This window comes from Amphiura filiformis, chromosome 6, assembly GCF_039555335.1.
Source record: "Amphiura filiformis chromosome 6, Afil_fr2py, whole genome shotgun sequence".
In the NCBI taxonomy this organism is placed as follows: domain Eukaryota; kingdom Metazoa; phylum Echinodermata; class Ophiuroidea; order Amphilepidida; family Amphiuridae; genus Amphiura; species Amphiura filiformis.
This window is the reverse complement of record NC_092633.1, coordinates 17,849,498-17,863,585: the sequence shown is the minus strand read 5'-3', so window position 1 is coordinate 17,863,585 and position 14,088 is coordinate 17,849,498. Positions and strand designations below refer to the sequence as shown.

Below are 14,088 nucleotides of genomic sequence, written 5' to 3'. Positions count from 1 at the left end.
CATTAAGTTCCAACTATGATTATCAATATTTATTCAGTGACAATTTATGACAATGAAGATTAAGCCACCAGCATCTGGCCTGAAATCCAGAGACCTCAGAGACCAGAGACCTCAGAGACAAGTTTTGATGTCGAATCCAAGACAAGGAGAGAATATGCAGTATAAGGTACTTTTCCCAATTCACCTTCACAGAGTAATAATGGAGTGCTCATCTTAATATGGGTAAAATAAGGCTCCGAAGGTGCTGTGCTAGTGTTCCACCAATGAATAACTTCTCTGCGTTTGTAAACCTAACAATACAATTAATGTCAAATAAGCAATCAAAAATATTTTGTAGCCCTTTTGTTACCTCACTGTTGGCACTCAATTCCCATTACAACTAGGCCTTGCAAATCTTACTTAGATATAATTACCTGTTCCTTGTGGACAATAATATCCTGCAGGACATATCTCCTTTTGTCCCTGCACTTTGCAGAAATATCCCGCTGGACATTCATAACACATCACAGCATGGGTATGATTGACCTCTGTATTGTTACGGCAAGGTATGGGATAGGCTACACCCTCTGGACAGTAGTTTCCAATTGGACAGTAGGTGTCATTGGGCTCTCGATGGACAGTTCCTGGCGGGCAGTAGTAACCTGGGTAAGTAGTAAGAAAACCACAACATAAATTTTACTTTGATACAAAGTAGGTAAGTTAGGCAAGATACTGACATCAAAGTTAGGAAAGATACATGCAGGGTTGTGTTTAGAAACATTTTTGCAGTATAAGTGACTAGTTTTCTTTCAAAGGGCAGTCTAGTGTGCTCTTGAGGGTTTACATTGGCTCCCACACATAAACTGCTACCCTCATTTGTCAACCTTCTGGATTGATGACTGAGAAAATTACATGGAAAAAAGGTGACTTTTGCAACCACTTTCTGGTTGCACTGAGACTGGTGGGCAGTAGTAACCTGAGTAAGTAATAAGAAAACCACTACATAAATTTTGAATCATCACCAAGCAATTGTTACATGAATTCCCATTTTTGAGCTATCTTTAGCTTGCATAAAATTAAACAAGTATGCATATAAATGTTAATGGGAAGTATTATTTCTTGTAAAGTTATTCAAGAAAGTACTAAAATATATTATATCATCATAGTCCAGTCAATCTAAGCAAATTAGAGGTGTCACCCACCACTAATTGCAACAGAATTTTTTTCACTTTTATACATTTTAGAGATGTCCCCTGAACATCATACCAAAAATATACTAAAATATACTTGGTGGAAAGGTATTTTTTGGCGGGAAAAGGTCATACAGGGGTCAAATTTCAAAATTGCTTTAATCTTTTTAAAAACTATACCAAAGCATTCCTCTCGTCTTAAGGATTCAGAAAAAGTATAGTTTGTCATATCTGTGATGTGCCATTCTCAAGTTATAAGCAAAAAGGTCAAAGGTCAAATTTTGGGCTCCACGTGGGTCAACTTCAAAAAAATGCTCCGATCTCCTTAAAAATGGTCTCAATGTGTCCGTCCTTTAAAAACACTCCAAAATAAGAATAGTTTGCCATATCTTGGATGTTTCGTTACCTAGGTAGCAGGGTAAAAGAGGTCATTGACCATTGAACTCTATTGACCCCGACCTAGTTTTTGATGTTACGCATGTAATTAAACAACCTAAACAGTGCAAATATTCTTTAAATGAATTATGTTTGCAAGCCGAACAATTTGAGACCATTTTGGTTAAAATCAGACAATTTTTAGTTTTTTGACCTCTGTTGAACTCAATATTTGACCTTTGACCTTTTCGGTTATAACTCAAGAACCGTACATCACAGATATGGCAAACTATATTTGTTCTGAATCCTTATGACAAGAGGAATAATTTGATATAATTTTTAAAATGATTGGAGCGATTTTGAAATTTGACCCCTGTATGACCTTTTCCCACCAAAACTACATTTCCACCAAGTATATTTTAGTATACTTTTTGTATGCTGTTCAGGGGACATCTCTAACATTCATAGCAGTGAAAAAAATTCTGTTGCAATTAGTGGTGAGTCAAAACCCACTTTGACTGGACTACAGATGCTTTTTCAATTTCAAAAACAAAAAAGATAAAATCAAGCTAATTGTAGACATACCTTCTCCACACAACCCAGTGGGATCTGTTAGTCCTTCCGTCTCACAATAATAACCTCCAGTGCAGTCATAGCATTCACTGGCGGATGCCTTGTTGGTATCATTGGAGTATGTACCTAAGGAATGTAATAATAGACTAGTAATGTTTTCTGAGCTAAACCATAGGTAACATATCATGGATTCAATTCATTAATTATTATTAAACATTTGTTTGATTTGAATCAGAGAGAAATGAATTGGAATCACAAAGGCATTGGTGATTTACTTTATGTCACTCACAACAATTAGCTTGTAAGCGTGCTATAGTATGTTATAAATTCATACAGCTATACAAAACAAAGCTTGACTTTATACCTGCTGGACATGGTGTTGGATCAAATGTTCCATTGATACAGTAGTATCCTGCCGGACAGTCCACTTGGTCTGCTTGGGATGATCCTAAAGGACAATAATAACCTTCCAGACATTCTCCAGTGGGGGACGTCAGTGCATATGCCTCACAGTAATAGCCTGAAAAAGAAATGGACAAAAATAGATAAAGGTCCAAAGTAGGATGAACACACAGCTACATGGCATAGCTAGGCACTACAATGAGGTGAAAGCAAAGTCGGTCATGTTTGTGTCTTTCATTGAGGGTAAAATAACGTCTTAATATCTTCAGATTACTCCGCTATACAGCCAGTAAACTTTGAATCAAAGTATGTGGTTGTTTTTGTTCTGCATATAACGTGTTGAGCCAAAGATATGCGCTTCACACTGCATACGCTAGCCTCTGTAATACCCTAGCTAATACAAAAATTATTGTTCCTTTTCAGGCTTTGGCAAATTAATGCAGTAGGTACACTATTTGCCCTCTATGCCCAACCAACCAATATGGCAGATTTACCATAGCATTGCACATGGCACAATTTTTAAGTTGGTACACTTTGGTCCGTTTGCACAAAACAATTTAGACTAGGTTTAACTTTAGACCTGGTCTAATTATGGAGCTGAAACTTACAGAAAAGGAACTTCTTGGTATTTACAAATATTCTATAGACGAATCCGACAAGCCAAATGATGGTCAGGATTAAGTCGGCCATAGCTGGGGCCATCTGCGCTAAACTAGCTTAGTTTGTTTGAATTGCGATCCAAGACGCCCACTATCACAAGCGCATCTGAGCGTGTAGCACTTGCGCCGGGTCACGGGATCACGCCCACGTCACCTGTGATACTGGTGTCGAGTAAAATGGATGGAAAGCCCCCAGCTATGGCTGCCAGTGAGGCGTAGGATTTCGTCAAGTCGGATTTGTGTATATCATTGTAGATCCTGGCAAGGGAAATAGATGTATTGTTTAATATTAGATTTTGACTTTGCTAAGAGTAAAAGAGCACAAGAAAAGAGCAAAAGGATCCCTCCATAAGTCTAACCCAGGTCCTAACCTGAGACCTGTTGTAACTTGTTTTGTGCATATTGAACCTTTGGGTCCAATCTCTTGGTCTTACCTTTGGTACAATTAGTACATTCATCTTCACTAGCCAGCATGACTTGATCCGAGTATGTTCCTGGTGGACACTGCTCTGGTTCAGCAGTCCCTTCAGGGCAGTAATAACCAACTGGACATTCATTAGCATCATCACCTTGATCTGGAGTGCCCTCTATGGCTGACCGACGACAGAAAAATCTATACGAGAAATGAGATGAATATTGCTAATAAGCTTCAAGTGATACAATACATAAATAGAGTGGATATCTATAAAATGCCTGCAGGCCAAGTTATCAATTTCAATACAGAGGACATTTGATGCCAATTTTTGTGCTTAATTTCCATACCCGCAAATTGCATGCACTAGTACAGGGCAACAGTGGATGTCCCCGGTACTAAACAATAGGGGAATAATTGTCAAATGCAATCTAACAGTATTTTTTTGTCTATTGCATCTGTGTTTTAAGGTGTACTTTCAAATGTCTGTGATTGTTGGCAAACACATACACCCACACACCCATGTACTACAGCCCACAATCCACATACAAGTATTAGCAACAAAATCATTGGTACCTCATGACTTGTCAAAGTTACTCCTGTCACATACCTGCTATAGATCAACTGCATGATACCACCATTTTAAACTGCTATAGATCAACTGCATGATACCACCATTTTAAACTGCTAGAGATCAACTGCATGATACCACCATTTTATTTACTATGTAGTAACATGGCAATTTACATTCATATACCATCAATAATTTAGAAGTGACATTAGTCTCTTTCCCATCAAAGATTGAGGCTACACAATCAAAGCGTCTACATACCCAGCATGACATAGTTTGGTATAGTCTGTCTGTGCTTCCTCATCACAATAATAACCACCGGGACATGGATTACAGTCAGCACTGGCATTCAAACCAGTTATATTGCTAAATGTACCAAGAGGACATGCAAACTCATAGGCATAGCGTGTACCAGCAGGACAGTAGTAACCTGGATAAATAAACATGAGAAAAGTTGGTATTAACATTTTTATTACAAATAAAATCAATCCTAGTATCACTTTAGTGGATATCGGCCAGTACGCAGGAAAAATAGCCTTCAAAACCTAAAGGGGTATTATGATAGAGAGTGTATTTTAAATAGACCTTTTGAAATCGAAGTTTTCCTAAGTTTGTTATGAATAACCCTGTTTACAATTCCGGGTCATCGACGCTAACGCAAACGCAACTATTACGTCTGAACACAAATCTGTGTGAAAGACACAATCAAGCGTTGGGTGTGGCTTGTGCAAGAGATTTATATTGCGAAGACCACACGAAAACCAAATCAAATGTGTCGCAGACGACAAACCTTCGCATTTTTCTTTCATTTACTATCACATTGTGAAGTGCCAAATAGTGGAAGTGTTAGTTCAATACCTTTAGAAAATATTTCTCTTGTGATGGCTAAATATGTCATATTTTCACTCAAAAGGGTATGTGATTCCGCTTGATTCATTGTGAGCCAATTTGACCCCCTAGCTTATTGAATAAATACTGCGGTTTCCCGATGTTGATTTGAAAAGATCTATAGCAAAGTATTCCTGATTTTACAACTAATTCATCATCGTTTAATCTGTACATTTAAAAAACTACTTATATCACCTTCCAGAATGATATCAGACTTAATAGCCAAATTAATTTTGCTTTGTTTTCTTTTGTTTGTTTCCATTTGTTTTGTTGCTTTTTCTATTTTATTATGTTTTTGAAACATTAATCCTAACCAAACCAAACATCAAAAACCTCAATGCACAGAGCAGCTGCAAGTGCAAGTATCCCATGTAATGCAATTGTATATCATGCAAACACAAATATGGGCATGGAAAGAATGGCTGGCCAAGGTACACCCCCGGGGCTCACTATCTCTGTTCGTGTGTCTGGCATCCGAGGGGTCCGTGGTTCTAATCCGCACCCGAAAAAGTTTCTCTCCTTCCATTCTTCCTTTCCTTCCCCTTCACCAACACCTGGAGAATTAGGGTTGATGCATCAATCACAAAAAGTAGCTTCTTCATATTTAAGAAGTGATTGCTTTTAATCTTTAAAATGTTGTTTATTTTGAGTTTGCAGGATTACAATACACACAAGTTTTTACCTTGAGGACAAGTTGAATTCTGATACAAGACAACAGGATCATATCTGTTATCACAGTAGAACCCAGCTGGACATTCCTTACAGTCATTCTGTGCCATCTCATCTTGGTAATACCCTGAATCACATCGAGTAGGTTCTATGCTGCCTTCCAAACAATAATGTCCTATGGAGAGTGAGAAGAATAATATGTAAATAATGCACAACCCACGTCTATCAAGCACAATAATTATTGATAAAGTAACTAATAAGAGAACCTCTGTACTGTTATGGCAATAAATGTACAGAGATCAACACAATAACTAAAAAAATACCATTAGGCGACAAAAAACCCCTGTTCTATGGGCAGACAAGAGTGTCTCAGTAGGGTCAGTCAATCCGGATTTTTTTCTGGCCCTGGAGAATCACTGAAAGATTTTTGATGACCCTAAAAAAATCACTGAACTTTTCAGTCAAAAGCAATCCACTTTTTGCCCCGCAGTTTAAAGTATTCCTTGCAATATAGTCGCATTTGTGCCATTGAAAATGAGTGGCCTTGAAAAATGAACTTCGATATCTGCTTTTCTATGAAAAACAGAACCCTGAGGAAAAACATAAATATAACATTACCTACTAATTAATGTAATGGGTAAGGAAGTAAGAAGTTACCTTGAGGGCATCTGTAGTCATAAGGTGTGATTGTTGTCTGGCCAGGTGGACAGTAATAGCCATCTGAACATTGAGCATCTGGGATAATGTTAGCATATCCCTCACAATAGTAGCCTTGTGTACATGTTACGCAGTCTTCAAGTGCTGTAGCAAGACATAAAAGAAACAAAATTACAGAGCTGGTTGTTATTTGAATTGGTTGGCCACATTTGGCAGCAGATTTGATTTTCTAAACACAATCTACCTTTACACTCTTCTTAAGAATTATATGAATCTGAACATCAAATTCAACATTGTAGTTTCCAAGTTATACCACTCTACTGTTAGAGGTTTTGTTTTCCATTTTTTCATGGTATGAGCACCAATTCTTCAAATTCCAAAGTCAATACTTCTATATGACAATTCACACAATATACAGTAAAATAATAGTATCACCACCATTCAGATAGAGAATCACTCAAGACATTACTGATCTGTAGATTAGTATGGATAGCAGTGTATCAACCATATAGACATCCCTAATTGATCTCACCTTGTGAACCAGTAGTGTTGACATAAGTGCCATTTGGACATGGAGCACCAGCAATGCTACCATTCACACAGTAATGTCCAGATGGACAAATACCACCTGCAGAAGAAGAAACAAATAATTATAAAAGATAAAATAAAGTAACTGTAGAAATTTGATATTGGACTAGAATGCAATTATAATTTGACATTTTTAGAGTTTGACTCAGGTGAAGTGGGCAGCTGGTTGGGGTAATCACATTTGAAGAAAAGCAAAAAACTATGTCACAGTTGTGGACCTTAGTAAATTGTGTCTCATTGACAGCATTAGAAACTCTTGAAATGTGCTGCTGCTGTCAGCAGTGCTGATCAGTGAAGAGTGTGATAAATCATCAGGGTTAATGAACTAATAATCATACTTCTTGAAACATTAACATTATTAAGCATTAATCTTTAATCTTAGAATCTGTACAACATCATTTGCCTTCAAAAATACCCGACTCACCAGTAGCATCATTTTGTGGATCTGGTCTAGTAGCGCCTCCTTCACAATAATATCCAGCCCAGCATTCACCAGTTGGTACAGCAAGCTCTTGACTTCCACAGTACATTCCTTCTGTGCATGTGAAAGGTTGTGAGCTTCCACCAGGACAGTATTGACCTTCCTCGCAGCGCCCTCCTTCGCTTGGATCTACAGGTTGTGCGTATCGTGACCCGTTGATGCAGTACCATCCTGGATCACATGGTCCTGTGGGATAGTCTAGTCCTTCAATTTCACAATAGGAGCTGAAACAAATCAGATAAGATTATATTATATCATGACTCCAAATTTAAACTTGACTGTCAATCCAGCAAACCAAATAAAATCATTGTATGTCAATTTTGTGTCTTTATTAAAGATTTCATTGATAGAATACACACTGAATTAGTTCATGCACTTCTATATCATCACCCTACTACGCAAATTGCCTAAGTCATTTTTTGTAATTTTGAGAACAAAATGGTTCAAGCATGCATCAGTTACGTAATCACCCTAATTATTTCTGATTATTCCCTTTGATTTGACTCATTATCATGTGTTCTTGGTTCATTGGTGAGTAAATGTTTAAATGCATGTTTGAACCATATTTTGTACTTTGTTCTAAAAATTACAAAAAATGATGCAGGCAATTAGCATAGTAGGCTGACAATATGATTTCATCAATAACATTAAAATTAAAAATTTCTCTGATAAATCCTATGCAAAGCTTTAATTACATATTAAACCAAAAATCTCAAAATGATTAACTTTTATTTAAATATTTTCCTTCTCATTTCTTACCCAGGTATACAAGATATACAATCTGAATACAGATATCTCTGTGTGAGGTTGTTGAATGTTCCAGCAGGACAAGGATATTCAAATTCAGTAGTGGTTCTATCTGGACAGTAATACCCAGGTGGGCATTCTATAGGAGTAGTGGTGTTAATAGTACAATAGTAGCCTTCGGGACAGTTGCGACATGTCTTACGCCCGGTTTCATTATTGTAACGTCCAGCAGCACATGGTATTGGTGCAGTAGATCCTTCTGGACAATAGTAGCCTGAAAAATCAAAAGAGAAACCATTAAACCTGTAGTAAAGATATGCAACCATGCGTTTTATTCAAAACATTATGCTTAAATATGTGGATCTGAGTACAAAGTTTAATTCAACTTTTTATTGTGAATTCATGGCAGGGCTTAGGAGGCAAACTTAACTGGGGCGCAATTTGGGTGCAATTATTTTAGTATTAATAGTACTTTTGGGTGCAATTTTTCAGTAATTAATAGTGAATTTCACTACAATTTGCAATACATATTAGAGTGCATAATTTTAACCAGCACATCAAACTGCAGTAAGGCTATGGGCCTTAATTTGTTTGTTTGCTGTGACAGATTGAAAACAGCTATCTTTTTAATACCAAACGTGGATATTTGAGAACTAATTTTCAACAAAATACAAAAATATCACCATTATTTTGTGTTTTCGAAATGAGAGTAGAATGAAAGATTTTTCCTGTAAGTAGTAAACAAATATAGTTGACAGGTTTTTAGAATTGGATGGGCTATGTCAAGGTGTGTTTTATTAAGGCATTAGAAACAAATATGTTCAATCTTTGGACCGACCGTCGATGCTGCTTCGATGCTTGTTATTAATGAACTATCAACTAATTAATCAGAATTGACACTAAATTTATATCGGTCAATATCCCTACAGGCACAAATTGCTATTTTACCACAATTAACAATAGTAATTTAATCGTATTCATAAATAATAATGATCGACCAAGCATCGATGGCCGATCGAAAGATCAAACTAATTTGTTTCTATTGCCTAAGGTACACATTTGTAATGCATGTGCATTCTATTCTAAATTAGGAATTTTATTTTGGCAGTTCATTTCTAGTTCTGCATAACTTTACCTGTTGGACAAATATCTCCCATAATTCCATCTGTCGGCTTGGATGTATTTGATCCTTCATTGCAGTAGTAGAATTCTTCACATTCTGCTTCAGGAGCTGTAGCATTATAATCAGGACAATAGAACCCTGCTGTGCAAGTTGTGCAAGAGTCTACGCCTGGTAGATGAGTGGATGCACTGTAAAAACAAATACCATATTACATATAACATTTTTTTTAATTGAATACCTGAGTGGAAGAAGGGCCCAACTCCATCAAAACTGTTTTTGAGATATGAAGAAAAAATTTCATATTTGGAAAAGTTTTATAGACAAAATGTTTTCATCTTCAGGGTACCTTTAATACATGAACATACAATATTACATACATTCGAAATTATATATGATGTTTCCATGGCAACGGTACAGGTCTTAATACAAGCTGGAGTTGGGCCCTTCTTCCACTAATATACTGAAAGTGCCAGTTCCGTGTTATAAATAGGTACAGAAATTAGGTAATCACCATTAATTGCACAAGTAGAACTCATATAATATGTTAGCAAGAAAGATTATAGTAGTGAAAAGCAGATTTCATGGATGAACAAAATTCCTCTTTAACCCTATATTTGTGGAAGAAGGGCCCAAGTTGGGCCTTTCTTCCATGAAAACATGATTAAGTGTACATGGAAGACTATTTAGAGAGTGGATTTTGGCTCATCTTTCACACATAAGGAAGAACAGTCTGCTGGCAATAAAATGCTGGGTCTAACTAATTTTTGTAAAAAATTGGAGTTGAGCCCTTCTTCCACTCAGGTATTCAATTTAAGTTGCTTTTTAAAATAGTTTACATCCATGTTAATGTTTTGAACAAATATACCAACTTTAAAAACCAGCAACAAAAATATTACACAATTTTTTGCAACCAACTAGCATAATCAGCATGCCAGTGGCTTGTAACTAAGTGGTTGGACAGGTACAAACTTCAGTGTGAGCATGACTAGAAAACTATGGAATCCAGACAGCTCCTTCCATTTTGGGATATGGAGGGAAATTGTGTTTCCCCGGATGAAGGAATGTAAGAAAGTGTGGGAAATAGTATCATTTTTGTTAGAAATTTGGCTTCTCTTCCAGCAAAATACAATACTTTTTTAGGCATGAGTGTGAGTATTTCAGATATCTGTCTGGTAGTTCCTTTTAAGGAACTAAGTGCATCTTAAAAGATGCATTAGCAAACATGTCACTTGGTAGTATACAGAACAAAGCTACAGTCAAAATGTCACATTTCAGAAAATAAAACACATTTGTTCTGCAATATATTTGCTGGAGCAAATAAAGCAGTGGTATGTAACCTGGATATCCCATTTTAGTCGAAAGCCAAACTGCAAAGAGATTGTCCTTATGGAAGATGACAAATACACACCAAATGTATGTGTCTTTATTTGACTTACCTGAATGTCCCAGGTGGACATGGCTCTGGATGGCCACTACCCTCTACACAATAAAATCCCATAGGACAGATTCCAAAGTCATCACTGTATGTATCATCAAATGGACCTGATTGTATGGCACTCTTCTTGGACCAGAATCCAGCAGTAGTAGGACCTGTTGCATTGCTCAGACCTGTTTCATCACAGTAATAGCCTAGAGGGAAGAAATACAAAAGTTAACAGTTGCTCTACATAAAAATACTTTATGTGACATGATCCCCTTGGAACACAGTCAAAAATATTGAAAATATAGTTAGGCCATCTTATTTTAATAGTTTGTCTCAGTACTTAAATTTTTTTTATCTGTAGGACAAGCTTTTTGACAAGAACAGACCACCTTTCACTTCTCAAGGTTTCACTGAGGTCAAGATGAATAATTTGATTAAGATTTACGATTTAGTCTATTTTTATGTCTGACGATGTCAGACATACGATTTTTGTGTGGTGGATTTGAAAAAAAAAAACAGCGGAAAAATGCAATTTACTCAACTCCAGCAGGAATAATGCGCAATAACTGGGCCAATTTATTAATGCATGTGGGGGCTTTGAGACAAACTATTATATTAAGATTGCCTTATTACTGTTTCTAACTTGCTCATTACTTATGCTTACTTATACTGAAATCCCACATCCCTGACATATGTAGTAGCAAAATTGTGAACTTTTTATTATATATTAATTTTCTTATGTTGTATTATTGCTACTTATTTGTACCTATATCACAATTTCATAATGAATAATTTATTGCTGACTTTGGTCTAATTGGATCAGATTATGTCACATACAAAACTTGAAAACAAATTGGTTACGATGCAACATACCTTTATATACAGACATGTCTTCTGTCTAAGTTTGTTGTTTAAACAGGTTTTTGATAGATACACCAAAATCATACAATGAACTCATTCAGAAGGATTTATAGATAGAAATAAATTATGACACAACATTATCTATACAGGTGCCTTTAATATTTTAAAAATGACACTCTTTGATCATAATGATAGGACCCAGGATGTATCCCTGTGATATCCCCTTCATACCTGCTGGGCATTCATCACATTCAGACTGTGCTATTAATCCTTCTCTCGGTCCATAGGTTCCTTTGGGACAAGCAACTGGATCGTCTTCTGCTGCAGTATCACCAAGACAGTAAAACCCTGTATTTGGGAAGGAATAGAAATGTGGTCCAAATGATATACAATATTATTGGCACATTAACTATAACTAGTGTAAGAACACACTAAGTAGTCTACATGTTTTTGATTTTTTTTAAATCTAAGATAGGCCTACATAAAAAAATTAACAGTTGCAAGAAATTCTACTGTTTTCTCAGTTTGAATATCTTTAAAGGGGCATTTTGTGATCCACAGCCTCATCCCCCACTTTCTCAAAAAAAGGGTGAGATTTTTATACCACCGGAAACCTCTGGCTGCATAATATTTATGAACAAAATATTTCAGATTAATTTTTTTTGCAAAGATATCAACTAATTTGAATTACATTCTGATACACCCCAACGTAATTCAATACAGTGGCCTATAGAGCAGTGTAATATGCATTATCATGCATAACTCACAAAAGCAAATGCAAAATCAGAATCAACTCAAATGTTGGTAATAAGCTTTTTTTGTCAATCTCTACTGAAAATGCCATAAAAAGATTATGCTACGATCAAGAAATACTCCTTTAAATTTTAGATATAATGATATTAATACAAAAATATCTGCATAAGGCAGCCTATGGATCTCTTTTTGCATCTAAAGTCTTCAAATATTGCACAGTTACCTTGAGGACATGGGATAGGATCATTATCAGGCTGACAATAGAATCCAGCTAGGCATGGCAGACATTCAGATAATCCTGTGTTATTGGAGAAGGTTCCGACATCACAAACAAGTTCTGACGATGATCCTTGTGGGCAGTAACGTCTCTTGGGGCAAATGTTTCCAGTGATATTGTCATGTGGATCAGGACGTTCAGCTGCCCCTAGGCAGTAGTATCCAGGATCACAGTCACCTGAGAAATGGCAATTAGAAGGGTTATGTGAAAAAATACAAACATGATATATTGTAAATATTGCCAAAGTAGTTTTATATTATGCGCATATTTACCATTCAAATCCTTATTGCTGGTTTGTTTTGATTTTATCTAAAGTCTTGATAGTGTTGATACGGCCTGATAGACTATGAATTGGTCAAAAGCAGCAAATATAAAGCAGTCATATAAAATGACTGGGTAAGTAAAACTAGAAGCCAGCACCACTTGATACTAGACCTGGGGTCTATTTCATTATACATGTACTTTACAAAGCTTTGTAAGTCTGAAAATTAATCAGAATCGTAAAATCCATTTCAAGTAAAAGGGCATTCGTAACTTACAAACGGTTACTTGAGTGACAAAGGGTTAAAAGTTGAGTGAAATACACCTCTGAAATACAGTTTCCCCCTTCACAGCCTGCATGGATACAAGCTTGGGATGTCATCCTATAAGGAGCCTGGCCTGATAAACAAACATTTAACCTCTCCTTTATTGCTTTATAGTTTGTAAATCAACAATACACACCAACATACAAATTAAAACATATCAGGAAAAAAAAAGAAACATTTATTTCCATTTGATCTCACCTGATTCTGCAGCAGCCCCTGTCATATTACAATATTTTCCTGCTCCACAGTCTATACACTCAGCATCTGATAATGCTCCTCTATATGGTAGATAGGTACCCAGTGGACACTTATGCATATATGTTGTCCCCTGAGGGCAGTATGTGCCTTCATGACATTGATCACCCCAAGTGATTACAATTTGGTCTGGAATTAGAAAATGATGAAAGCAAACTTAATCTACATGTTGAAGAAGCAGTTAATATTGGTATTCCACTAATGTAACAAAAACAGAGTACAAGAGAGAAAAAGAAAGCAATCCTCAAGTATTTTATTTTCAATTTTCATTATAAAAACACAAAAGTACAGATCATCAAATAAGGATATTACATAAAAACAGATTGCCATGCAACAAGACAAATATGATACTCGAAATAGTGAAACTATTCATCATATTTTGAAATTGCAAGTTTACTTTAAAGTGTTTGTACAAATGTTTGATCAGATTTTGGACAATTTTTTGAGATTTTTCTACAGAAAAATATGTTCAAAGTCCTTGCAATCAGCTGTATACCATATAATAAATAATAATAAGATGAGTAACATACTGAAGCAATAACAATAATAATAGTTGATATAAAAACATGGCATATGAAGCAATACTAGTCTTATAAAACCACAGTATAATTATTACAA

General features: G+C 36.0%; 1 protein-coding gene across 1 annotated transcript in view; it reads right to left on the bottom strand.

The window, feature by feature from the left end:
* Positions 1 to 14,088, bottom strand: part of LOC140154381 (uncharacterized) — a 171,013-nt gene that overhangs the window by 124,963 nt on the left and 31,962 nt on the right. Inside the window, exons 27-41 of the mRNA XM_072176948.1 lie at positions 13,414 to 13,599; positions 12,575 to 12,805; positions 11,830 to 11,946; positions 10,751 to 10,943; positions 9,327 to 9,502; positions 8,204 to 8,465; positions 7,388 to 7,668; positions 6,908 to 7,003; positions 6,376 to 6,519; positions 5,732 to 5,893; positions 4,423 to 4,591; positions 3,613 to 3,791; positions 2,482 to 2,637; positions 2,130 to 2,243; positions 414 to 641 (exon numbers count right to left, since the gene is read on the bottom strand). Coding sequence (XP_072033049.1) covers positions 414 to 641; positions 2,130 to 2,243; positions 2,482 to 2,637; positions 3,613 to 3,791; positions 4,423 to 4,591; positions 5,732 to 5,893; positions 6,376 to 6,519; positions 6,908 to 7,003; positions 7,388 to 7,668; positions 8,204 to 8,465; positions 9,327 to 9,502; positions 10,751 to 10,943; positions 11,830 to 11,946; positions 12,575 to 12,805; positions 13,414 to 13,599 — 2,694 coding nt within the window. The remainder of the gene's footprint in view (positions 1 to 413; positions 642 to 2,129; positions 2,244 to 2,481; positions 2,638 to 3,612; positions 3,792 to 4,422; positions 4,592 to 5,731; positions 5,894 to 6,375; positions 6,520 to 6,907; positions 7,004 to 7,387; positions 7,669 to 8,203; positions 8,466 to 9,326; positions 9,503 to 10,750; positions 10,944 to 11,829; positions 11,947 to 12,574; positions 12,806 to 13,413; positions 13,600 to 14,088) is intronic.